The sequence below is a fragment of the Mirounga leonina genome, unplaced genomic scaffold (genome assembly GCF_011800145.1).
Source record: "Mirounga leonina isolate KUSES-001 unplaced genomic scaffold, KU_Mleo_1.0 Mir_93, whole genome shotgun sequence".
Lineage (NCBI taxonomy): Eukaryota > Metazoa > Chordata > Mammalia > Carnivora > Phocidae > Mirounga > Mirounga leonina.
Genome location: NW_023270854.1, coordinates 55976545 through 56003324, shown reverse-complemented (window position 1 = coordinate 56003324; position 26780 = coordinate 55976545). Strand labels below are relative to the sequence as shown.

Genomic DNA, 26780 nt, shown 5'->3' with positions numbered 1-26780 from the left:
ACATCATGGCTGGGTCTCTGCTATGTGGATATCAGGCCAAGCAGGAAAAACACTTGCCAGGCCGGGCTTCCTCCTCTTGCCTGGGACCATCCTCCAGTGGGCCCAGCCACCAATAATCAGACCGGGATTGCCTTTCATGCCAAAGTGGGTCAAATCTAGCTCAGGGTTTCTCAAATTTTGTTCCAGGAGATTAGGATTACCTGGAGAGCCTTAAAATATCTAGATATCAAGACTGCACCAATTGAATCAGAATCTCTGGGGAGTATGAACCAGCATATTTTTAAAAACTCCATCAATTCCATTTTGCAGGCAAGATCAAGGACAAGTGAACCAGCAATTTACTGCTCAAAGTGTGCTCTGCCTACCAGCAGATCAACATCACCTGGGAGCTTTCAAGAATACAGAAACTAAAATCTCCAACCTCAGACCTACTGCATGAGCATCTGCATTTCAACAGTATTCCTCAAGTGGTTTTGAAAAGCTCTGATCTAGCCCATCCCACTCTTTCTGAGCTCTCATTCTGAAAATGTTCATAATTGAGCTTTTTTCCTTTTAATTGAAAAATATAATAGTATTAGAAAAAAATTGAAATAATTCATCTTTATTGAGCATTTAACATGAGCTAGGCAAAGTGCTGGTGATTTAAGTACATTGGCCCATTCAATCTTTTTTTTAAAATATTTTTTTTTATCTATCTATCTATTTATTTATTTATTTATTTGACAGAGACAGAAAGAGGGAGAGAGAGCACACAAGCAGGCAGAGAGGCAGGTAGAGGCAGAGAGAAGCAGACTCCCCGCTGAGCATGAGTCCTGACAGGGGGCTCCACAGGGGGCTCAATCCCAGGACCCTGAGATCAGGACTCGGCCGCTGAACCCACTGTGCCACCCAGGCACCCTAGCCCATTCAATCTTTGGGACGGACCTCAGTAAAACCTTCCCAAGTTGCTCAGTCAATGCTTGATTCCCCATTCTATCTCTCTGCAATTTGATGTTTCTTTATATAACTTATTTTATATATTTTTTTCTTTACTTTTTTCTGTCTTAACTGCCAGGCTGAATGTTCCACAAACAAAGATGAGGACTATAATATGTCTGTCTTCTATTATCTCTACTTTGCAGATGAGGGAACTTGCCCAAGATGTTGCTTCCAATAAGTGAGGGGGAAGAATCTTGAGCCTCCTTCTGAGCCCAGTCCAAATCCTCCATCACCTCTACCCCCCACACCACCACTCACCCTCTTATCAGCTGAACACAACTCTGTTTTCTGTATGCTGCCTTCCAGGTTCTTGTTTGCACAAGTGACTATTTTATATAATGGCAATTAGAATGCCCATATTGTCTAGAATTTTGCTTTCCTCACTTAACATATCACAATGCTTTTTGCAAACTTTAAGTCTTATATTTTAAAAATGCCTATGCAATAGCCTATCACATTGATTTGCTATAAACTACTTAACCACTTAACTATTGCTTAGCATTTAGGCATTTTCACTGGTCATTTTTTATAGGTGACTTTGAACCACACATCTTCGTGCGCCTACTTGAACTGAATTTCTACTTTCTCACAAAACATAAACATTCTTATCTCATTTTCACCTTGAACGGGCCACCCCTGAACTTTGATGGTGTGGTAGCTAATTTATCCAAGCATGCTAAAGAATGGGAAAATTTGTACTACGGTTGTTTTTTATTTTTATAAGACACATAGAATTGTGACATTTTTACTGTTCCATCTTATCTAAGCTTGTTCATTCAATCGGCTTTGGAAATTCTTTTTTCCCTTAATTACTTCTGCTTAATTTTGAGGAATGACCAATTGTGCCAACTTGCAAATTTTGACGTTTCCTATTCACTCCCCAGGTGTGCGGACCCTTTGCTTCCTCAAATCACAAGTGAGTTCCTTATCTGCAGTTCAAAGGTAAAGTCTGGCTGGAGTCTGAACTGAATTTCTAGGAGCCCAGGACATTAGGGAGACAGATGACGCCTTATGATTCCTCCTGCTGCATTTGACCTCATCCTCCGTGGTCTCAGTGCAATGATGTAGAGAAGTCTGGACCAGAAAGCAGACCTGGGGTCTTGCTCTCGACTGGACATTTGCTCACATTGGGACCTTAACCCCCTGAGTTCATTTCCTCAGCTCACAGGATGTTGCTTCCAGTAAGTGAGGGGAAGAATGTTGAGCCTCCTCTGAGCCCACTTCGGCCCCACTGCGGCTCTACAGAATCTCACAAAATTGGTATCACAAAAGATAACCAATGTGAATGTGCTTGAGACACTCTAAAAGACATACATGTATGTGTGTAATGTCTGTGTGCATGAAGTTGTTTCAGTGCAGAAATACTTACAATTTTTATTTAATATTTAAAGGTTTGACACTTGATTAGTTATTAGATACTGATTTACTGAATCAGTTGATACTTAATACTTTGATACTTAAATATTCTAATAGTTAAAAAAACTGTATTTTAAATTTGACACTGTGATAAACATTTTCTCACTCAACCATATTGCATCCTTTTAAAAAAAAAATGTTTTTTTGAAGTAATCTCCATATCCAACACGAGGATCAAACTCATAACCCCAAGATCAAGAGTCACATGCTCTACCAACTGAGCCAACCAGGCAACCCACAGCAAATCCTCTTGAAAGGCCCCAATTCTACCTTTTTGTTCTTCTATGATTTTTTTTAAAAATAATTGCTAACATAATAATATTTTATTCATTAAGTGTTTAAGGAAGTATCTTTAGAAAAACTGGAATTGCTAGAGTTGTCAAATTGATTGACACAATGAGATAAAATTATCTCCCTACCGAGCAAAAAAAAAAACAAAATGAAGACGTGGGTAGGTACTAAGTGGCTTTTAGTATGTCTTATGTTTACATTGTGAGAAAATGAGATCTACAAAGTGTTATGAATACTTTTAATAGAAAAAAAATCAGAGGAAATTAAAAATTATTTAACAGGGACCAGATGTAGTTTTAAAAAAAAGAACAAAGCAGTTGAACTCTCGTGTTAAGACTAATTTCCAAAAAAAACCCTCTTCCTCCAGCTGTAAGTAAGCTAATAATTAAGTCCAAGTGACCCTTCTTGCCTTCCTTAGATAAAGTGAGAAACAAGTTGCAACTCATTTTCAGAAGAAAAATCTTTACAAAATCCTCTGCCAACAGCCAAGGGGGAGAAGCTGGTCAGCTAAGCCCCGAGTCCCGTCCTGAGACGCGAGGCTGGCTGCCAGGAGGCAGGAGGCCCGGCCACTTTCCGAGGGAGAGGGACCCTGGTCAGCTACACCCTGGTCCCATTCCGAAGGCGGAGGCTGGCGGCCGGCCGGGGAGCGCCAGGGGCGCGACGGGCGCGGGCTGGGAACTGCAGCGGGTGTAGGCAGCCGCGGGTCCTCCAGGCTCCCGGGGCCCGGCGATGGGCGCAGAGCCGCCGTGGGACCGGAAGGGGTCAACGGGGCAAACGCTTTCTCGGAATTCACCAGCTCGCGCCAACTTCAGCAGATTTTCTCCTTCCCAGCCGCTTTCTCCGCCCACCCCCGCCCCCGCCGCCCCGACTCGGAGCGGGTCACCCCCGCCACAGCCCCCCCGAGTCGGGGACGCTCTGAGCACCGGCTGGGCGGGCGGCCAGCTGGAGTGGCGGGTCCCCGCGGGTCGCAGGGGCCGAGCGAGGGGCCCCGCGGGGGAGGGGTCGGGGCGGGGAGGGGCGGGCGCGGTGGAGGTCGGGGGGGTGTGTCCGAGGGGCCGGCTGGCTGGAGGCCGGCGCCCGGCGGGGAAGCGCCGACTCGCGCTCTGCGGAGAGGCCCCGCGCCTGGCCGTGCCTTTCTTCCCAGAGCCCAAGCGGCGGCGGCGAGATGCGTGGCGGCGGCGGCGCGGGGGTCGTGCTCCTGGCCTCGCTGCTCTGGGTCGCCGCGCGGTGCCAGCAGAGAGGTGAGCCCCGGTCCCCAGTATTCCCGGCGGGCGGCGGCAGCTGCGGGACAAAGCCGGCCGCTTTGCCGCTTCTTCGGTCGGGGCGCGCATCTTGGTTCACCTCGGACGGGGGGAATCGCACACGTGGGTCTCCCGCGCGGCCCCTGGGAAGCGTCTCCCGGGCCGGGCGGGAGAGGACTGGGGACACCACCCGCTCATCCGACCCTTGGGCTTGAAACTCCTCGGGCTCAGGGGTGGGGGGTTGTGGGGTGGGGGTGGGGGGTTCCACTCCGTTTTTTGCGATCCCGAGCGCGAGCGGCGCGGGGGGGCGGTGCGGGGGGTCGGGGGCTGCGGGAGGGGCGTTGCGACCCCGCAGCGGTCCCCAGCTTGCAGTCCCCCGGCTGCGGCGGGCGGGGGTGCGGGCTGCTGACCCGGCGCGGGGAATGAATGGGAAAGGCGTCCTCTCGAGTCGCCCTCATTGTCCTGCGGTGGAAAGCCCGCTCGTCCACGGCGGGAAAAGGGCGGGCTCCTCGGGGCCGCTCGCGGCCCGGGGGGGCTAGTGGGGACAGACCATGGTGAGAAGCGCGCCCCTGCCCGACTGTCCTGAGCCGTGGGTACTCGCCCGCGCGACCCCCCGCAGGCGGCGTCCCGGCCACAGATGCGCCTTCTGAAAGGGCACTCTGTGCAGCCCCCGAAGTGGCCAAACCGGCTCATTCCCCGTGCAGGTTTAGACCGCGGTCACCCCGGGGTGATAGAGCCAGCGGCGAAGGGACGACTTTGCACGCTTGCTCGCTGCACGGGTGCAGTGGTTCTCCTGGCAAGGTTTGGGGAGAACGGAAACCCCAAGCGAATTCTCAAGGCTTCTCTCAATGCCAGGAGAGAATGCTCCTTTCTGCGGAGCACTCCATTCCCCACTCGACTAATTGGAGACTCGGTGAAGTCTTGCCGCCGTCGCTTCTAGTTGGCTAGGGGGTCACAGTACTTGTTGACTGCATCGTCATATGTGCAACATATGACCATGGGCACATTCCCACAAATACACATTTGATTAAAAAAAAAATTCAGGTCAAAAGTAGGTAGGCGGAATGCGCAATACCCTCGTGGGAAAAATGTGTGTTTGGGCATTGTGCTGAGTTGTGAACTCTACAGCGACGTGTCCGGCTCATTCACGCAGGCATTCGTGATGAACGCACTGGACCGCAGCTGGCCACACAGCTTTGAACACCCGGCGCCGGCTCAGCGCGGACTAGGGCTGGGACGTAGAGGGAATTTACATAGTTATGCGTGCGAGAGAGGAGCCGGCCTTTCGGAGGCGAGGCTTTGGCGCTGCACGCCCAACTCCTTTCTCTCGGGTTGCTGAAAGTGAACAAGTCCCAGTTTCCCACAGGGTGGGGAGAGAGCCGCTTGGCTCAGCTTTATTGTTCTAAGAAATTAAAAGTCCTAGATTGAGGAGATGCCCCGAATGTTTTTCTTGCCCCTAGGAGCTGAGCACTTGGCGTGGGAGGTTATGAATGGTGTTTGGAGAAAGTGGGACCACATGGGGCTTTCCTGCTTAAGATGCTGTGGAAAACCACCCACCGCGGGAGTCTTTGAATCTTTCACACCGCCTTCCATATTTGCCAGTCCCCACCCCATCAGCCAACACCATGCTTCCTAAGGAGCACCTTTGAGGGAGTTTTCATTTTAAAAAATAATTTGTGTTCTACATGTATAGCGTAAATGATTAGTGAAATGATATGATATGGTCATAATAAAATCATCCTGACCCGTAGCACCGCTGAGTTGGCTATCTGGTGCCTACATTTTTTAAAAAGATCGTTATCTAACAGCACTCAGCTAATAGCAGTTCTCTATGCTGTGTCTCTCTGGATTACCTTACAACTCACAGTATAGGATCCAGTGGCTCACTAACCTTGAAATATAACCTGTTTAAAGTGAGTTATTCCTAGGTTAGAATAAGAGGTGGTATGTTTCTTAAAATAGTGCTAAGTCCACAGCTAGCCATTACATAGAATTATAATTGCTTCACAGATTGGCTCGTCAGCTTTTCTGTTTTAAATCGTCCTTTCTGGGCGCCTGAGTGGCTCAGTTGGTTAAGCGACTGCCTTCGGCTCAGGTCATGATCCTGGAGTCCCGGGATCGAGTCCCACATCGGGCTCCCTGCTCAGCGGGGGGTCTGCTTCTCCCTCTGACCCTCTTCCCTCTCCTGCTCTCTGTCTCCCATTCTCTCTGTCTCAAATAAATAAATAAAATCTTAAAAATAAATAAATAAATAAATAAATAAATCGTCCTTTCTTTTTAAAAGTAAAAATAGATAGTTCCAAGTATAGAGAAAACAAATCTATTGTATGAACAGAAGAACATTTACTTCGTTCTAAACATGGCATAGTATTCAAATTTAGCATGTCTGTACTCCACAGTAGAGTATGTGTGCCTGAAGGGATTTCAAAGGCACATTTTTCTCTTCTGTAAGCTGTATTGCCACGTAAGGGCCAATAAAAAATATTGATCTTAGCAGTTGGAAACAAGGATAAGTGTAATAAAAACATCACTGCCTACCTTCTGCATATCCTGGACTTTGGCCCGCTCCTTTTCCCTTCCTCTTTTCCAGGCATTAAATATGAAGCCTACCACTGTAGTTAATAGAACATCATAAAGAATTCAGATGCCATAGAGATATGAAGTAAACATACATACTGTTTGTAATGTCTTGTGCCACTCTTAGAATTGCACTGCTACATAAGCAAGTATCATCAAATGTTTATATACCCACTCATTTCAAGGTAATCCTCCTTGAAACACTCTACCGCTTTATAAAATTCGTTCATAAAGCCCCGTGGATATTCATTATCGTCTCTGGTAAATTTGGGGGAGGGGTGACAAGCTATATCTTTAAGCTTTAGATGTTTATTCTCTGGCCTTACTAGCTGGGGGAAATTGGGCAAGTTAATTTTCCTGTGCTTTGGTGTCAGCAGCAGCAAACTGGGAACAATAATGGGGCCTCCCTGGAGAGGCAGTTAACGATGGGATGAAACAATGCAAGAAAAGTGTTAGAACAGTGTCTAGTACAGGGTTAGCCCTCAAAATATATTATCTAGGAGCATCATTGTTACTATTTTACACAGAACTTTGGGGGAAGCCCTCTTCTGAGCTATAGTCTCTGGGATGCCTAATTGTTTCAAAATTTGGAGTCTGGACTTGGAATCAAATAGTCTTGGACTTAAATACCAGGCCTGTCCCTCTGATGAGCCATGACATTGGTTAACACCTTAACAGCTCTGAATGTCAGTCTTCCTGTCTATAAAATGGGTAGGATTCACATGGCATGGTGTTGGGCAGGACATAGCGTCACAGGCATAGGATCCGTGGCGATGGCCCTTACTATTACACCTGTCATGTGCGCTCACCATCCTGGGTACCCCTACCTTTCTCATTGCCCACATTCATTCTGTCATGAAGGCTTAATGATTTTACCTCCTGGAAATCTGTGTGATCTGTCTCCACTTTTTCGTCCCCACTGCTGACTAGGCTCAGGAATTGTTTGTTTTTCCCATGAAATATTGTGATGGTTCTCTCACCAAACCTCCTTCGTCCCCTGTTCTCCCTTCTCAGCACTGCTGCCTCTGTGATTTTTCTAGAAACACCACCATATGGGCTCAGACTGGTGCCACCCACACCCCTCACTTTTTTACATGTATTCACAAAATAACAATGACGTGCATCACACTGGGGGTAAACCAAGGAGGCTATCCCAGAGCTGAGGGGCATTATTTTAGGCACATGTGTACCTACTCGTCGGCAACCAGTATTTGCACGCAGGCTGTGAAGTGCCAGACAAGTCTGCTGTTTAGGTTCTAAGGCCCTGGAAAACCTTCCTGGTCCCCTGATGCTGAAGTATTTATTAGGTATTTATTAGGTGCTCTTCCCTAAACTCCTGGGGGCCTCTCCACTTAATGCTCTTGTCATACGTATCCACTTATCATGGTGGCGTGAACAATTGGCTGGCCAATCTGTCTCACCCACTGACTTGGGCAGGGACCGTTTTATCCATATCTGCATGGTCATTGTTTTGCAATGTTCCCAGCAGTGAATAGCCACCTGTCTTTGTTGAGTCAAATTGAAATGAATTTCTTTGGTTATGAATCAAGTAACTTCAAAACATTTTGTTGTATAGGTAACCCATGCCTATGGTACAAAAGTCAAAGGGTACTACTAAAGGGTCTGTAGAAAAAGGTTAAGTCTTGACTTTTGTCGCCTTCTTTTGAGGCAACCACTACTTTCGGTTTCTTGTGTATTCTTCCTTAGATGTCTCTTTGTGGAACTCTTAAAAGCAAGTTACTTCATGGAAACTACTTCTTCTGTAACAGTATAAAGAAGGCCCCAGTTGTTTCCTGACAAAACATGGAACAGTATTCCTCTCTCCACTGCCTCTTCCCCATTCTAACACTTCAGTGGACCCGTTGCAGGGAATTAATACATCATTTAATGAACGTACATACTTGTAAACTTGTCACCTTCAACTTGTCCCTTCCAACATGGTCTTTGACAGAAAGGTATTAGAGCAGTGTTTCCTAGATTTTATGGAATTTAAGAACTAGGTCACCAATTGATTTCATGACCTTGTACTCATTCTGAAAGTCTTGTTTACCGTGCATTAAGAAGCTATTCTTTATGCAGTAGATACTTTTTAAAAATATATTTTAGGAGATTTATGATATACAGAAGTCAAGTTTGAGATAATTCTATTAGAAGTTTAGGATAGTGTGTTATTTATTTTACCAACTAAGTATGATTTGTTACTAGAACACCTATGGCAGACACAGAAAAATTTAATTTTTAAAAATAATTCCCAATGAATGAAGTTAAGCTTACACTTCAAATACAGAGATTAACTGGAGACAAACAGAGAGAACTCTCCATCTTAGACCTTAGATGATGTTTTTAGTTACATTCCTTAGAAATGTTTGGACAACCAAGAGAAACTATAGTTTCCTAAGAAAGATGTCTGTAACTTATTTACATGCTTGCAGATAGTTCTTTTGCTTTTTTTGTTTCCCCAATACTAATATGTCTCCATGGACAATTGGGTAAATAAATAAAGGCATTTCAAAATTAATGAGAGAAAAAAAAATCCTTTATAAGAAGTAATTGAGTTAAGGTCATGAACTTGGTCTCTGTTGGAACATGCCAGCCAGGGAGCTGTTTCAGCCCGAAGCCCCCCGCGTGACAGCAACAGCGACAGCTGGGTTCACTGCATTTTCTTGTCCTTCATGCTGGGGGTGACAGTCGGTGCCCAGAGTAACCATTTCCTAGCACAGAATCCCTCCACTTGAGTCTTTGTGTTTTCAAGGCTGGATCAGGAGAGCTTTCTTTGGGTTAACTTGTTCCCAGAGATTGTGTGTCTTGCTCGGGGGCAGGAGACAGACAATGGAGGCAGTGAGAATCCCAATCAGCCCGATGGATGACATTCTTGCCTAGGTAAGCATTTATCTCAGAGTGTTCATCCAGAAACTGCGGTGTGTGGAAATACATTAAGATCCTGGCTTCAGCTTGTATGCACCTTTTTTTTTTCTTTTCTGAATTTGCTATTTGAAGTTTGCATCTCTTCATTCCTGAAGTATCTTTGAAGTCTGAAGGCAGAGTGGCTGAAATTCTTGTGCCCGAGAGCCTCCTGCGCGGCTGGTGGGAATGTCAAATTTAGATCCATGAGCATGTATAGAAAATGCCCTCGTTCCCCATTCCCTGAAGCATTTCCTGCATTTTGTTCCATTGCTCCTTAACTTCCTGCCAGAACCTCAGGAAATTCTCTATGACAATAAAGAAGATGCTGCAGTGTAGCAGATTATTTGTAGTTTAAAGAGAACATGTAGGGGGAAAAAAACCCTCACATAACAATGCTGATTATTATATAGCACACATTTAAATGTCTTCCAACCTTTTTGTAGTGACAGAGTTTTACTAACAGAAGTGATTATCTTGTTACCTGGGGGCCCAGCACTGGAACCAGCTCCAATGTCTTCCCTCCGATTTCCCCCAGTTCATGCATTCTTTCTGTTCCCTTGGTTTCATCTTCCTTTACTTTTTTTGTCCCCTTATCCAAATTGTCCCCCTGAATTTTTGTTCCTTCCTTTAAAAAAATTCCCTGATTTTTAAAAATTTTTGTTTCTCCCTATTACCATGCAAATAGTCACCTGCTGTCTGAATTGACTATTAACCAGCCACTTTTTTGTTTGTTTGTTTTTAGAGAGAGAAAGGGGGAGGGGCAGAAAGAGAGGGAGAGAGAGAATCTTACTTAAGCAGGCTCCATGCCCAGTGCAGAGCCCTCCGCAGGGCTTGATCCCAGGACCCCAAGATCATGACCTGAGCTGAAACCAAGAGTTGGACACTTAACCGACTGAGCCACCCAGACGCCCATATAACCGGCCACTTGTAATAAGTGTCTGATGCTCACACACTTTCTCCTAATCTGGTCTAACACTGTACTTAGGCTCATGCTGCTGGAGCCCTGCCTTCATCACGTGCCCCCTGCTTCATCCAGTTCCAATCCTGCCCCAGCCCAGTGGCCCTCCATAATCCCTCCGGTCATTCAGGACTACGGAGGCTTAACCACACCTTTCTCTATCCTGGGCGCCTCCTTCCTCTCTGACTGCAAGTGGTATATATTGACTTCCAACTGCGTGCTTTGTCCATGTTACTCCCTTATTTGAATTGCACCCCCATTTCTTACCTAAAATCTAGCCTGACCACCCATGCACGGCCTGCAGCTTACTGCCCTAGTTATTATAGCCTCAACCAACTGGCCTGTTTCTGTATTTTCTGTATTTGCACTGTTTTTTTATGATAAGTCAGGGATTGAAGTTTGCATCTCTTCATTCCTGAAGTATCTTTGAAGTCTGAACTGTCTGCCTAGCAGGCAGAGTGGCTCAAATTCTTGTGCCCGAGAGCCTCCTGCGTGGCTGGTGGGAATGTCAAATTTAGATCCATGAGCATGTATAGAAAATGCCCTCGTTCTCCATTCCCTGAAGTATTTCCTGCATTTTGTTCCATTGCTCCTTAACTTCCGGCCAGAAAAATTCTCAGGAAAATTCTCTATAACAATAAAAAAGATGCTGTCTGGTCCTGTTTTGGATGGCTTGTCTAGAGTTCTGTAAGTCAAGGTCCAAAAGAAGGGTTTTTTTTTTTTCCTGCAAAGATCAAATCCTTAGCTACCAGCATTTCTTTCAATACACAGGTAACTTAAGGGTAGAGGGTTCTTGTGCTCAGACCTGAGCCTTTGGCAGTGGGAGGGTGGCGCCACCCACAAATGCTCCAGAGCTTAACAACCATAAAACCCTTACCCAGCCCCTGGATTGCCACTCCAGCCCTGAGTCCTGGCCCTGTTCTGGGCATGAGTTCCCCTAGCCCCCTATATTTTATTTCACCCAGGGGGACTAGCATTTGCAGGGCAGCAGGGGATCTGGAATCTGGAATCTGTTTCAATAAAACCTTATTCCCATTTTGGCATCCAGAGGCACCAGGACTTGAAAGGTCCACTTTCCAGTTGGTCTTCAAGCCAACTCTTTTGGGTTTCTAGTTTAAATAGGTATTTCCACAACTTTCTCTGCCACTTGGCTTTCCTTCTGTCCCAATTACTGTGTCCTGTGGTGGGCTAGCACTCTTTTCCTACCCTCAAAATTCCCCTGTCTAGCCTTCCAGCCCCTTTATTCTGAATCTTTAATTCTGGCATTTTTTTTTCAACTGAGGTATAACTGACATATTACATTATATTAGTTTCTGGTGCACAACATAATGATTCGATATTTGTATATATTGCAAAATGATCACCATGATAAGTGTAGTTAACATTCATTCCCATATATAGTTACACATTTTTTTCTTGTGATGAGAACTTTTACGATTTACTCTTTAAGCACCTTTCAAATATGCAACACGGTATTATTAACTGTGGTCACCATTCTGCACATTACCTCCCCAGGACTTGTGTATATAGTTATATGTACTAAATATATGATACTTACAGCTGGAAGTTTGTGCCTTCTGACCTCCTTCACCCAAACACTATCTTTGTCTTTGTACACCATCTAGTTTTCCCAATTCTTTACAACCACACTCCTGGATTCATGGGCATTCTCTTGTTCTGGAAGTGTGGGGTGGAGGGAGTTCGAGATATTCACTAACATGTGAAATGCCTTTGGAAGCTTCCATTGCTTTTCTTAAAGGCAGTTGGCATTTTAAATAGTTAATACCTTCTTGGAGTAGGGAATAATATTTTCTTGTGAGACTGTTTCTATTTCATGTTTCTAATTTTTGTTCCTCTGTTTGCTCATTCATTCATTCATTCATGCAGGGAACATATCTTGGGACCCTGAATCAGGAATGTACAAAGGCTAGAGTATCTTGAGGACCCCATTCTCACCTGCATTCCTTGCTATGATTCCAGGCATTTCTTGACATTCTTGGTGGACCTGTTTTTGAAGTCCACAGAATTGAAAGTGCATAAAAAAACAAAACAAAACACAAAACGTCCTCCATGAGAAATAATGGGCAGAGCAGAAATAGAAGGATCAAAGTCTCAATCATGGATATTACCATCTATATTTTGTTTACTTAGAGTCATGTCGGTTCACATTGACCTGACTAGGCCAAGTCATGGGGCAGGGAAAAGCGGGAGATGGGGAGGCCGAGAGGTGGTCAGCATTAGCTGGAGTGACAGGAGCAGCTTCTACACGAAACACCCTGTTAGGTGACGTCTGTTTCCCTGGGCTTCCTTTCTTTTCTGGGAAAACTCAGATCTCACCTGCTGGACTAGCGTGCTCCAGGTGAAGAGACACAGCACAGAAGTTTTCTCTCCGGGCTGCACATTAGATTTTAATAACATCAATGCGCAGGTCCTACCCCCAGGGAGTATAATTTATGTGGTCTGCGGTGGTGCCCAGTCATCTATACTTTAAAAATGCTCCACAGGAGGGACGCCTGGGTGGCACAGTCGGCTGAACATCTGACTCTTGGTTTTGGCTCAGGTCATGATCTCAGGGTCCTATGATCAAGCCCCTTGTCGGGCTCCAGGCTTGGTGCAGAGTCTGCCTGGGTTTCTCTCTCCTTCTCCCTCTGCCCTTATCCCCTATGTGCTCTCTCTCTCAAATAAATAAATCTTAAAAAAAAAAAGTTTATAAAAATGCTCCATAGGTGATTTCGCTGTGCAGCAGGATTGAGAGCCATTAAATTAACTTTGTAAATTTTGCTGTACCAGTGAATGCGATCACACAGCAATGCAGGCTTGGAAAAGGGGTGCAGTACCTGGTAGTAGCCCCTACCTTATCCAAGGGGGCAGATCAGGGGCACTGACCCCACTGAGCCTGCCATCGCCTGGAGGCTAATGCCTTGTGCAGATACCAAGTGCTCAGACCCAAGCACCCTCCTTGCTCGCCTCATGTCTGTTTCATGCGATTCCCACTCCTCTGGGAAGCGGGGATGATACTAAGCACCTGAAAGTTGTGAGGGATCCCTGCACTCACAACCTGTGTCATTGACATTTGAAATATGAAATATGAATGAAATATGACATTTAGAGTCCTTCCCATCTGGGTATAAGTTCTGGCCTAGTAGGGCTGGGTAGTGGATTGATTGGATTACTGTTTCATTCTTTAAATAATTCATCCAGGGGCGCCTGGGTGGCTCAGTCAGTTAAGTGGCTGCCTTTGGCTCGGGTCGTGATCCTGGTGTCCTGGGATTGAGCCCCACGTCCGGCTCTCTGCTCAGCAGCGAGCCTGCTTCTCCCTCTCCCTCTGCCTGCCACTCTGCCTAATTGTGCTCTCTCTCTCTCTGTCAAATAATAAATAAAATCTTAAAAAAAAAATAATTCATCCAAAATTTAGTCAATCCATTCCATATATAGGCATTATCTGGTGCCATATCCCTCCCTCCCAACCCCATTAAATGGACAAGCCATAGGTACCTTTTTCTCTGGATTTATCTGGGCTGCCTCCTTCTCTCCAGATCCAATCTTCACCTTCTCATGTCGGGTGACTACAAAGTCTAGCTGTCCTTATCCACGTACTTCTCCTATCATTCTCCGATCTTGTCTTTGATGATCCATTGTACACTTGCTTTTCCTGCCTTCCTTCAGAAGTTGTTCCCCCTGCAATGTTTAGCTTATTATTTCCCTTCTAGCTCCACCCCCCAAAATAAGAGCCATTCTGCCTTCTATATCCCCCCCCCCCCCCCCCCCGACCACCACACATTACACTCCCTCCACACATATCCCACATATACTGCATGGCAAACCCACACCCCTGTACTGACCTTGCAGACCAGGTCCCAGCTCAGGGTACCTGGAGAGGTAGTGTACTAACTAACCCCAGACTGCCAGAACCAGAGTCTGGACCTGGGTCCATCTCTGTGGGGGTGGGCGGGGAAGGCAAATTCTGCTGGAAGCGCCAGCCCAGCTGCAGGTGCTGAGTTGAAGTCTCATGTGGCCAATAAGAGCCCAGAAACTATTGGCATCCAGCATCCTGGTGAATTTAAGGACCATGAAGTTGACCGTGTCACCCACCCCTGTTGAATGGCTTCTCACTCTCTGTGAGCAGGACTTCCAGGGCCCCCTGTGCTCAGACCCCTCAGTGGCTTCTTCTCCCACTGCCAACCCTATTTTGGCCATTCTGAGATATCCGGTTCCCACAATGTGACGCGGTGGCTCGCATCAGTGACCTTGAACACACTGTCCATGGAAAGTCGTTTCTTTCACCTGTGGCCGTCTGGTATGCTCTGCCCCACCCCATCATTCAGGCTTTCCACCTGCTTGTTGCCATAGCAATTTGTTTCTACACCTGAAGCATGGTGTTTTGTAACTGTTAACTTGCCTGTCTCTCCTGGGGGGCAGAGAGTTTTTTTTCTTATTTCTGATCTCCAGCACAGTGCCTAGCATTTCATGTCAATTCTGTGAATACTAGTTGGGTGCATGTGGAAGGCCCAGTGCAGACAAGCAACAGGAGCAAAAGGGAATCCAGTGGGCATTGTTTAAGGATCCGGCGGATGGGTAGTTGGGATCAGGGAAGTCACTAAGCAAAGTGATCATCTCCTGGGAAACAGAGGCAGAGAAGGAACAGGGGCCAGCTCAAGAAGGCTGGGCGACAGGATTCCAGGACCAGGAACGAGTAAGAATTCAGGTAATTAAACAAGGGTAGAGGGTGGACCAACATTCTGGGGACCAAAACCTTAGCTCGCATTCTGAACCAGAACACGTGATCAGGGACCACCTAGCGGCGGAAATGAGAAGTCCAGATGCTTTCGTGCTCACAGAGAGCATCCAAATATGGAGAGAGAAGAGCCACAGAATCTGGTAATCAGGAGGGGCTGAAAACTTGAGGGGATTATTGATTTTTTTTTCCATCTACAATTCAGCACAAAGAAAACATGGATTACATTTTTGTAATTAAAATAATGGCTGATGATGAATATTCAATACAGATTTAAAACTCTGATTTTATTTAACATGATCTTATTTCTAGATTTGGAGCCAGTAACGTCTAAGCATCTCAAGACAGTATAGTATTCACGCACTCAATCAACAAGTACTTACATTTCTAGAATGTTCCACACACTGGTGACCAGTGGTTTTGCATCCCCAGTGCTTGTAGTCAAATGAGCTTGAGAAATACTCAAAGAATCCTACTGAGTGTGTTCACAGTTCTGATCTGGGAGAGATTTTTGCTTCTGAAGGCCTCAACACCAATACAAGTTCACTTGCTGCTTTAGAATAATATCGCTAGAAACAGAAGGAGGACTCTGATTCACCTCTACATTTCTACTGCAATAGGGTTTCCATGTAAATAAAGTGTGTGACTTCAGGACACTCGACGGTGCATGACTTTAGCCTTGTTGGCATTTGTTAACTAGCTCTTGTAGTTATATTTTCATAATTGAGGTGTTTTTTAAAGGAACTCTACCTGCCTGCCATTGGAGCACTTTGTTTAAGTGGAAGAACAGCTGTTCTCCTCCGGGCATTCTGAGCTAAGCCATCCTTCTCTTCTCAGGAACAGAACAAAGGCATACAGAATTTATGTCACAGACGGATTTTTGTTTGGTAAAAATCACTTATTACTGAATGAAAGAATGGCCTATTCTCCTTAGAAATATGAGCATAACATCTCCCGTGTCTTTAGTGGTTTCCAACTTTGTTGGTTTCTTTTTCATTATTAGAATTGACTGAATTAAGATATGCCTCATTTAGGTGCTCAAACTTCCCTGAAAATTTGCTCATAAGACAGTCCTCTGTAAATGAAATAATTTCAAATTGAATAGGAAAATATTTCCAAAATGATATTTGAAGGAATTCGCTAGTAAAGAAAATAAACATCACTTTGGTTTCTGTTACCAACTGACCTAAGCCAATTTTGTTATACAAAATGCTTAGGTTCTTTTTCGGTGAATGATGGTACCCACTGAGAGGTTCGAGGTGCATGAGGATTCACTGCTCCCCAACAGCCTAACCCACTAGATGATGTCAAGTGCATAGCTTACACATTAAACATTATTAACATACCTTAATTAGGGCGCCTGGGTGGCTCAGATGGTTAAGTGTCTGCCTTCGGCTCAGGTCATGATCCCAGGGTCCTGGGATCGAGCCCCGCATCAGGCTCCTGGCTCAGTGGGGAGCCTGCTTCTCCCTCTCCCTCTGCTTCTCTCCCTGCTCATGCTCTCTCTCTCTCTATCTCTGTGTCTCAAATGAATAATAAAATCTTAAAAAAAAAATAGTATGTTTAAAAACAAAACAAAACAAAACATACCTTAATTAGCGATCAGGTCCAAAACAGGTCATAGGCCATATGCAATGAATTTGATAGAATTTTAGCTTTCTGTCCTTTCAGGTGTGCAGACTTCTCCCTTGAATCAGCATCAAGCAATATGCACCCTTCCTTAAACACTGTCTGGATCCAGGACATCTGAGGGATCAACCCTCAGGTGGCATCCCCATCCTTCAGAATAAAGGCTACAGACTGCATGATTTTATACCCTGTACTTTGCAAGGGTGAGGAGAAACTCCGACATGTTTTAACAGTTTTATCGGGGTATAATTTACATGCCACGAAATCCTACCAATTGGATGTGTACTGCACAATGGTTTTTAATAAATTTAGAGTGTTGTACAGTTGTCCCTACAATCTGGTGTGGAATATTTCCAAGATCTCAAAAGGCTTCCTCATGCTCATTTGCACTCAGTCCCCACCTCCACCCTCCCCTCAGCCCCAACCAATCATCTGCTTTCTTTTTTTTTTTTTTTAAGATTTTATTTATTTATTTGAGAGAGCGAGAATGAGAGAGAGTACATGAGAGGGGGGAGGGTCAGAGGGAGAAGCAGGCTCCTCGCTGAGCAGGGACCCCGATGCGGGACTCGATCCCAGGACTCCAGGATCATGACCTGAGCCGTAGGCAGTTGCTTAACCAACTGAGCCACCCAGGCGCCCTCATCTGCTTTCTGTACTTTTAGATTTGCCCTTTCTGGAAATTTCATATGCATGGAGTCATGCAGTATGTATTCTTTTGTGTCTATCTTCTTTCTCTTAACATAATATTTTCTAGGTTCATCTAGGTCGTGGCATGTATCTGGAGTTTGTTATACTTTATTGCTGAATATTATTCCATTGTGTAGATAGCCAATTTTTTTTTTTTTTTTTGTAGATAGCCAATTTTTTTAGCTAGTCATCAGTTGATGGACATTTTGATTGTTTCCATCCTGGGGCTATTAGGAATAATGCTATCAACACTTGCATTCAGGTCTTCCTGTTTCATTCCTCTTGAGTGAAATTCCTAAGATTGGAATAGAGGGCATATAGTAAATTTGTGTTAATTTTCTTTTTTTCAGATTTTATTTATTTATTTATTTATTTATTTATTTATTTTAGAGAGATAGAGGGAGAGAGCCGGGAGAGAGGAGGGACAGAGGCACAGGGATAGAATCTCAAGCAGACTCTGCCCTGAGCACAGAGCCCGACACGTGGCTCAATCTCATGACCCTGAGATCATGACCTGAGCTGAAATCAAGAGTGAGATGCATACCCCACTGAGCCACCCAGGAACCCCTTATGTTAATTTTTTTAAAGAGACTTTGAGATTCTTTTCCAAAGTGGCTGTACAATTTTACATTCCTACCAGCAGCCTATGACCATTCACGCCACATCTTTACCAACACTACATACTGTCTTTCTGATTGTAGTCACAGTGGCTGTGAAGTGGTGTTTCGTGTTTTAACTTGAATTTCCCTGATAATTTATTGAACATATTTCATGTGCTAACTAGCTATTCATGTATCTTCTGTGGTAAAAGTATCTATTCCAGGGGCACCCGGGTAGCTCAGTCAGTTAAGTGTCCAACTCTTGGTTTCGGCTCAGCTCATGATCTCATGGGTCCTGGGATCGAGCATGGTGTCAGGCTCCCTGCTCAGCAGGGAGCCTGCTTCTCCCTCTCCCCTGCCCCTCTCCCCTCCCCCCCACTCGTGCACTCTCTCTTTCTCTGAAATAAATAAATAAATAAATCTTTAAAAAAATATCTATTCCAACATTTTTGCCTGGTTTTTATTGGGTTTTCTGTCTTTTGAGTATTGAGTTATAAGAGTTCTTCATATTTTCTTGATACAAGTCTTGTATCAGAAATATGATTTGAAAGTATTTTCTCTCAGTTTATGGCTTGTCTTTAGATTTTCTTTTCTTTTTATTTTTAATATTTTATTTTTATTTTTAAGTAATCTCTACACCCAATATGGGGCTCAAACTTACAACCCCAAATCAAGAGTCACACGGTATACCAACTAAGCCAGCCCTAGATTTTCTTAACAGTGTATTTTGTAGCACCGAAGTTTTTTTATTTTAAGTCCATTTTATCAAGTTTTTTTTTCCACTTTTGGTGTCATCTTTAAGAATTCTTTGCCTAATCAAGGTTACAAAGATTTTCTCCTCTATCCTCTATTTTCTTCTAGAAGTTTTCAAGTTTGGCGCTTACATTTAGGTCGGTGATCCATGTTGAGCTAACTTTTATGCATGATGAGGAGGCAGGGTCTAAATTTGTTTTTTGTGTGTGGATATACAATGGTCCCAGACATTGGTTGGAAAGACAAAACTGCCTCAGCATTTTGCCAAAAATCAATTTGCCATAAATATAAGTGTATATTTCTGGGTTCTATTTTGTTCCATTGACTCATATGTATTCTCTCATGCAAACACCATGCTGTCTGGATTCCTTTGGTTTTATAGTAAGTTTTAAAATCTGTAGTTTAAGACATTCAATTTTGTTTACTTTTTTCTAAATTGCTTTGACAGTTCCAAGTCCTTTGCATTTCCATTAGTATCAGCTTGTCAATTTCTACAAAAGATGCCAACTGAGATTTTGATAGGACAGAGACTGAATCTAAAAACAGTGCAGGGAGAATTGCTGTCTATTAGTACTGGGTCTTCCTTCCTATGAAAAAATATATCTCTTCATTCATGTAGGTCTTTCTCTCAGAAGTGTTTTGTAGTTTTCAGTGTGTTGGTCTTAATTCTTCTGCTAAATTCTTTTCTGAAGTGTTTTCTTCTTTTCCAATAAAAGAAGTCGGGGACCTATGGAGAGCTGATCAAGCCCTTCTTTGGCGCGCATGTTTCCAGGACATCGCTGTTATGTGTTTGGCTTGTCAGCTGTCTGTAGCTTGCCCTTCTGGGACTGCAACCTCAGGCCAGCAGAGCCTTAAGTGATCCCCATTCATTTATTCATTTATTTGTTTTCTACTGAATTTACTACTTTTACAACAACATCATTGTGTTTCCACTCTCTGCTCCAAATGGAGCCAGCGGTCAGGCCCCAGCACTGAAGCTGCTGATGCCCATGCTTGAACTACCTTGGTAATCCACCGCGGTGGCGAGGAGCTGGGTGAGGGTGGGGCAGCCCAGACAGCAGGCGGATCTTACCCACTGGTCTTACGTGAAACTCTGGCAGCTTTGCCTAAGGAAGAGCGTCTCAATTTGTTGTTGGTCTTTGGTTGATTTCAGAGTCCTGAAATGGTTATTTTTAAGCATTTTGTCCAATTACGTAATTTTTTTTTCAGGGGAGGATTTGTCAACCTCTTTTCTATGCTATGGCCAGAAGTCTCTCTAAGAGATTTTAACGGATATAGGTACTTTGACCACTATGAATTTCTCTAGTGAGAGACCAGTTGTATTACCTATTATGCCATTAACAACCCACTGATTTTCCTAATAACCCATTTCTGATACTCACCCTACTAATTAGCAAAATGCCAGCGTTGATGGAGACAGGTAACAGACAGCATGGTGGGCACGTCTGGAATATGAGCAGTCTTCCTGACTGGAGTACCAGTGACTCCCCCTCGGAGGTACCTCACCAGTTTTAACACTAGCGGCATCTGGGTAGTTTAATCTAAGATACACACACACACACAACTATCATACCTTATACTCAAGTATCTTAAAGTAAATTTCAGATATTATACTAGTTACCGTTTATACTTAAGCAGATGTTCATCGTGAGTCAAACCTCAGGGGACATCCTCAGTCTGACTGATTGTCAGCACAGGCAAGCGAAAGGGAACTCTGTGGGAAATGCAGTCCCCGCGAGGCAATGAACACATTTAAAGGAGTACTGTGTTGGCAGCCTGGGAGCGTGGTCCCAGAAGTTGGAAGAAGGGCTGACATTCTCCTGGAAACAAATGAGGTCCCTAAACTTGCCAACTTCTTTGGGGCGAGAGCCAGAGGAGTGGGGGAAACACAGAGGGAGGTCTGTGCTAAGGTGCGGGAAGGGGAGGGAAGGGCAGGCGAGGGAGGGCTCAGGAAGGGGAAAATAATCTGAGTGGAACCTGCAACCTGAAGTCGAACCAAAAAACTTAGAATGGGCAATGTGTGCAAACTCTAGTGGAGAGTGTAGTAAAGACGGGCCATCGGGTTTTTACTGGTTTGTTCTAAATGAAAATGTGCTACGGAAGATTTATGTCAGTGTGGTTTATTTGAGAGTCATCTGTTAATGTGGTTCAGTCTGGGTTCTGATTTCTTCATTACTAACATGTGGAAATCAAATAAACTTCCCTTGCCTAGATTATCATAATAAAATATAATATAGGGAAAAACTTAAAAAGTAAAAGGATAATAATATTAAAAATCTTATTTTAATAAGGCAAAAAAAGAAAGAGAGAGCATCAGGGGTACTGCTGTGGTGATGAACTGTGTCTCCTCACCCTGCCTCACCTCTCTCCAGCTCTTTTCTTCACCAGACCCGGGAGCTGGCCCCACCTTCTGTGAATGGCCCTGCTTTTGCCTTCAGAGACGCTCTGCAAACTCTTCCTTCTCCTTCTGTCACCTACACCCTCTCCTGGAAGCTCAAATGCAAGGTTCGGAGGGAGCCAGGGAAGAGATGTCAGACTGTGCTCTCCAGTCCACCTCTCCCCACCTTGAGCAAAGCCCCGCAGGCCTCTGAAGACACTGGTCAGAATGCCCGCCGCCTGCAGGACTCAGGCTTAAAGGGAGACTCTCTGTCAGAATTAGCCTGTGCTAATTATCCTTCTCTTAAACTTTAACATTATGTTGTAAGCATTTCACCATGTCTTCAACAACATCATTTTCACCATGAGTGAACCAGGCTGGCGGCAGCATCATTCAGGTGTAACAGGGCTAAGGAATCAAACCACTGGTTTGCTTTAATAGATTTCCCTGGTTGATGCTCAGTTAACCTTGCTCCTCTAGTATGTCTTTAATTTTGGAACTCTTAAAGGTTTTCCCCCACTTTCCAGTAAGCCCAAAGCCTCAGTTTCACTGAAGCACCCCATTCCCTCTGGAAATAGTTGCCCAGTGTCTCTAAGACTTGAATGCAGGAGGGGAGTCTGGAGTTCTGGTTAAATAGCGACAGAGAAGTGCTGGGGGAGATGTGATCTTACTAATAAGCCTGCTGATCTTTGTGCCAAGGCTTGGCTGAATTAGCCAACCCCAGGGTGTTTGAGCTAGAAACAACCCAAGAGATCATTTAATCTTTCAAATCCAAAATGGTGGTCCCTAGGAGATGCTCCGTCCCAGCCCCACCTCAGACCCGCAGTCAGAATCTGCATTTTTAACAAGATCTCCAGGTGATCTGTTCATGGAAAAGTTGGAGAAGTACTGTTGTGATTCTCAACAGTTGGGTGCAGAATGGCTTTTGCATATCTTGTGCAGAGCTCAATAATAATGATCAAATTTGTGGATGCTAAACATCATCTTCTTTCTTGGATAGCATGGCATTATTAATTCAACCTTAAATCAGGATAGCTTTTTTTCATAGTACTGTTTTCATATTGTGTACACCTATCACAAGGGACCATAATATCTTTTCTACCTTCACCAAGATTAGGCTGTGATTTGCCGATGGATTTGGGGGGGGGGGTAAGTGGAGGGTCCCCCATCTATCCCTGTTAAACTTCTGCTGGTTTTATTTTGGCCGTGCTGGGATTCCACTAATTCCACAACCCCATGTATTCATGCCCCATACATGTGATGCCTTTTTATATCATATCTAAATTAGGATTAATAATATTGAACAAGGAAGCACTGAACACATGAGGTAGAAAACTCAAGTTCCTGTCCTCAGTTCAATATACTTTAGGTTGCTTCTCTTGTTTTTCAAGATAACTTTTTGGGAAAGTACACTGCTTCCCCCTTTTCCCCAACAGAATGCACCGGGGCCATCTTGGGCTTTCCATAGGAAATCAGTTCCTATGGGGACATCTAGGATAACCAGCAGAGAGTGACCCAGTTACTGTGACAGAGGGAGAACTGAGGGTCTGTAGAAGGATGGAGGCCAAAAGAAGGTAGGATTTAAGGAAGCGAGAAAGGTCAGTTTTGATAAAAGCTCCTGCAAGGTCAAGTAAACTGAAGGTGAATTGCAGGTTGGGTTGGGCAACATGGAAGTTGATGCCCTTGAAAAGGGCATTTTTAGTGACTTAAAGGATCAGAATCCCAGTTGAAGTTGAGTGAAGAGCAGATGTAAGGCAAGGAACTGGAAAGACAATGAATGAAATTCTTATATACACCCTCCACGTAGTAACAGCTTTTTGGGGAAAAAAATAGAGAAATGATTGCATTAAATGTATATATCTATTGAAAGAGGTAGCCTGATTTCAGAAACAATGGTACTGAAACCGAGAAAATACAGTATTATCAATCCCAGTGAGAATGCTACCAAGATAATTTAAGTCTGTGTACTTTTGATTGGAGTGTTTACTCTAGTTGTTAAATGTATTTGTCTACAGTCGGTCTCCAAGGTGAGAGCTATCTCAAATGGTTTCTTTGTTAGCAAGATGTTCATGTAGGAATGTATTGGGATAAAAGGAGCTGTAATCTGGTGGATCCAGCCACTGTGGAGTGATCGTCCTGGTTGGTGTTCAGTTACAGGTGGTAACTTGAATGCCGAATGATTTGATCAGAGGCACATGGACCCTTGGGAGGACAGTCGTCGATTGAAGCCACTACTAGGCAGATGAAGAACTAATGCAAAATGAAAATAGGGAGCCCTCTGTTCAAATTATGAAAACTTTGAGGACAGTTTCAACAGAGCATTAAACCAAGGGTAAGGCCACTGGTCTGACACCCTTGAAGTGGCCGTGGGCACATTCTTCAACAGGGAGGCCAAAGTTTTAAAGCAGAAGCAAGTAAAATCTATATAATGGAGCACAGGCAGAAGAAAGAGAAAGAAAAAAGTAAGATCTTGAAGGGCTTGTAGAAAAGTTGATCGTTTTTGGAAGTGTTTGGCCAGTTAGAGAAATGTTGAATTAATTGACATTTTTAGGTATTTAAACAAATGGTATAAGCATTGTACACATTATACATGGTGTAAGAGGCTCCGTAGCTCAGGGGTTAGAGCACTGGTCTCGTATACATGGTATAAGCAAAATATGATATGACTGCATTTTAATTCAACAGGCTGTCAATATTCAACTTAAAGGCCATACTTGCTTTTTTGACTTTCCTTTAAGTTAGTTCACTCCTGTGAGGATGTGGAAGGAGGGAGGAGGGGTAGTGCATTTCCAGGGCAGTGGGAATGATACAAAATTTTCAAAATATGTGCGTATGTTGAGGAGCTTTTGTGTTTGCCTAAATGCAGTAATGTTTTCAATAGGTATTTAAATTGTTGCCCTTGGCAACAAAAGAGAAAAATACTTCCTGATGAATGAATTATAGTTTTTGTCTCTGCAACTAAACTTTTATGCTGAATCCAAACCCAGGATGTCATGGAATATAAGCATTAAACAAGCCTTTGTGGGAGGAGTAGGTGGATCCCGACGAGGTGCTGTTTTCTGCTGACAGTAGTTGTCGCTAGCTGGTTCATTCTGCTTATTCATCTTACAGTGAAAACCTCTGTCTTTGTCAAGGGCACCTTGGGTCCATTGCTATGGAAATGGAACTCGGCAAAACCCTGTGAAGGTCTTTTGCTCACCACCTCCTCTGGTTTTCCTGAGATTAAACTTCTCTTCATCTTCCCACATGAGACAAAAAAAAAAGTCAACTGTGTTAAATGTCAAACTCCTGGGAGTTTGGATTTGACTTTTCCCTTACTGATTATGTGGGATCTTTCTTTCTCTCTCCTCTGCACTCCTCCCCACCTTTTCCCCCACTGTGCTAGAAAGGGCCTTGGAATCTCTAGAATATCTTAAAGCTTTTCTTTTACTAACAGCCATCAATGATTAAATTGGTTTAGCCCCAAAACCAAGTATTTGCTTTTGAGGGAGGAGGAGTGGTGGGGGGGGGGGGAGCCTTTCTCTCCCTGGTGCTGGGTTTCTGCCTTGAGCTAAAAGGGCTCCAAGCTAGAGAGGACCCCAAGTTGTCTGCATTTAAAAACGCTCCCAAGTGTTAGATTTTTGAGAAATAAAATAACTCACTGGTAACTTTTGATTCATTCTCATTGGAAACAAAAACCCTGTTTAACACTAAGCAAGCAAGCCTTTTGTATATTTCAACATTAGCCTTGATCCTATATTATTTAAACATTCTGAGAATGATGGTATTTGCTATACAAAGCAAGTTCACTTACTAGTGATTAAAATGATTTTTAGGTTATGACAAATGACTTGAAATAGGGTTGCTTTAAATGGCGCGCTCCTGTTATGATAACATGGTTGCAGGTTTCTCCCGGGAAAGGAACAGAAGAAGGTTGTCGCAAAGAGCCTCTGTCAATTGCTGGTCAGTCAGAAGTAAAAGTGGGAAAACAGTTTCTTTTGTGCTTATTTTTCACGTACACCTAATTCATAATATGCAGGTATGTTTGTGTTGTTTTCTAGAAGAAAAAAAACAAACAACATTTGAGGTAAGATGCATTTTGCCACAACTTGTAAGCAGCCTCCTGAACAAATTTTAGGGATTGGGGATATGCCCCTGTAAGTACATGGTCAGGTCACTTGGGACTGCACCTGAGCAGGACATTAACTCTTGGCTTGGCCGGGGCCCCTCTCACTCACCTTCACGACCCGCCTGGATCAGAAGGTCAGGGCCCTCCTGGCTTTCTTTGTCCAGGGATGAACTAGATTCCTGGAAGCGGAGGTTGGGGGAAAGGAGACCAGCAGTCCCCTATGCCATCAGCTCCCGATTCACAATACTTTAGATGGAGCACTTTCTCTTCCTGGGTTCTTGACCTTTTGGTACCAATGGACCCCTTTGGCAAAGCTCACAGACCCATTCTTAGCATGTTTTTAAGTGCATAAAAAATATGTTACAAAGAAAACCGAATATATTAAAATATAGGGCTGCCCCTGCATGGCTAACTCTTCGTTTTTTGTGTAACTATTCAAATGTCACCTTCTCCGAGATGTCTTCCCTTGTCACCTCAGAGGACAATGAGAGAAGATTGTGATTTACAAATGGGCACCTAACTTACAGGGATTTATAAGCACACAGTGTTGCAAAGGCAACATCAAAAAGAACAATCAGAGAAGAAGAGAGGGAGGAGGCAGGGCAGGAGGGAAGGGGGTCAAGTGTGAATAAAGTGAGCAGTCCTGCTTAGCTTTCTGCTCAGTGAGTCCCTGCCTTGGAGGGTCTGGGTTTCCTCCATGCCTCTTTCCTGATGCACATCACTCTGGGCGGAGGGTGTCTCTTCTGTTGAAAGGTAGATACTTTCCAGACTCAGTGGCCCTTAAATGCAAATGTGCTACTTCATCTAAAATGTAATCAGAGAGACAGAGATTCAAATACATGAAATGTAACCATGTAAGTCCAATTATATTTGAGGAAATTGATATTAGTGGTATCCACTTATACTATGAAAGTAATAATAACTGTTTACTGAGCTCTTAATACATTATATTAAGCCTTTTACCCCTTATCTCATGTAATGCTCACAGAAGTGCCTAGGCACTGTTCTCATGGCGTAAATAAGGAGACTAAGAAGTAAAGCCATTCAGCCATGGCCACACAGCTGGCAACTGGTAGACTTATAATTCACATCTACAGCTGTATGGCTCATGTTCTTACTCCTCACCCAACCCTGCCTTTCTTAAGCAGTGGTGATTGTAGTAGACTTGACATTCTAATAGAATTCATAGAAAACACTTGATTAGAACATTTATTTCCATCTTAAGCCTGGACATGTACAGGTTCGGCATTAAATATGCCATACATTTTTTAAAGATTTATTTATTTATTTTTAGAGAGAGAGCGGGAGAGAGCACACAGTGGGCGGGGAGGGGCAGAGGGAGAGGGAGAGAATCCTTAAGCAGATTCCCTGCTGAACGTGGAGCCCCCCGTGGGGCTCGATCCCAGGACCCTGAGATCATGACCTGAGCTAAAATCAAGAGTTGAGGCTTAACCAACTGAGCCACCTAGGCGTCCCATCCTTATTTATTTATTTATTTATTTATTTATTTATTTATTTATTTATTTA

General features: G+C 44.1%; 1 protein-coding gene across 1 annotated transcript in view; it reads left to right on the top strand.

The window, feature by feature from the left end:
- Positions 1-3849: 3849 nt before the first annotated feature.
- Positions 3850-26780, top strand: part of LAMA1 (laminin subunit alpha 1) — a 164078-nt gene continuing 141147 nt past the window's right edge. Inside the window, exon 1 of the mRNA XM_034995743.1 lies at positions 3850-3926. Coding sequence (XP_034851634.1) covers positions 3851-3926 — 76 coding nt within the window. The 5' untranslated portion in view covers position 3850. The remainder of the gene's footprint in view (positions 3927-26780) is intronic.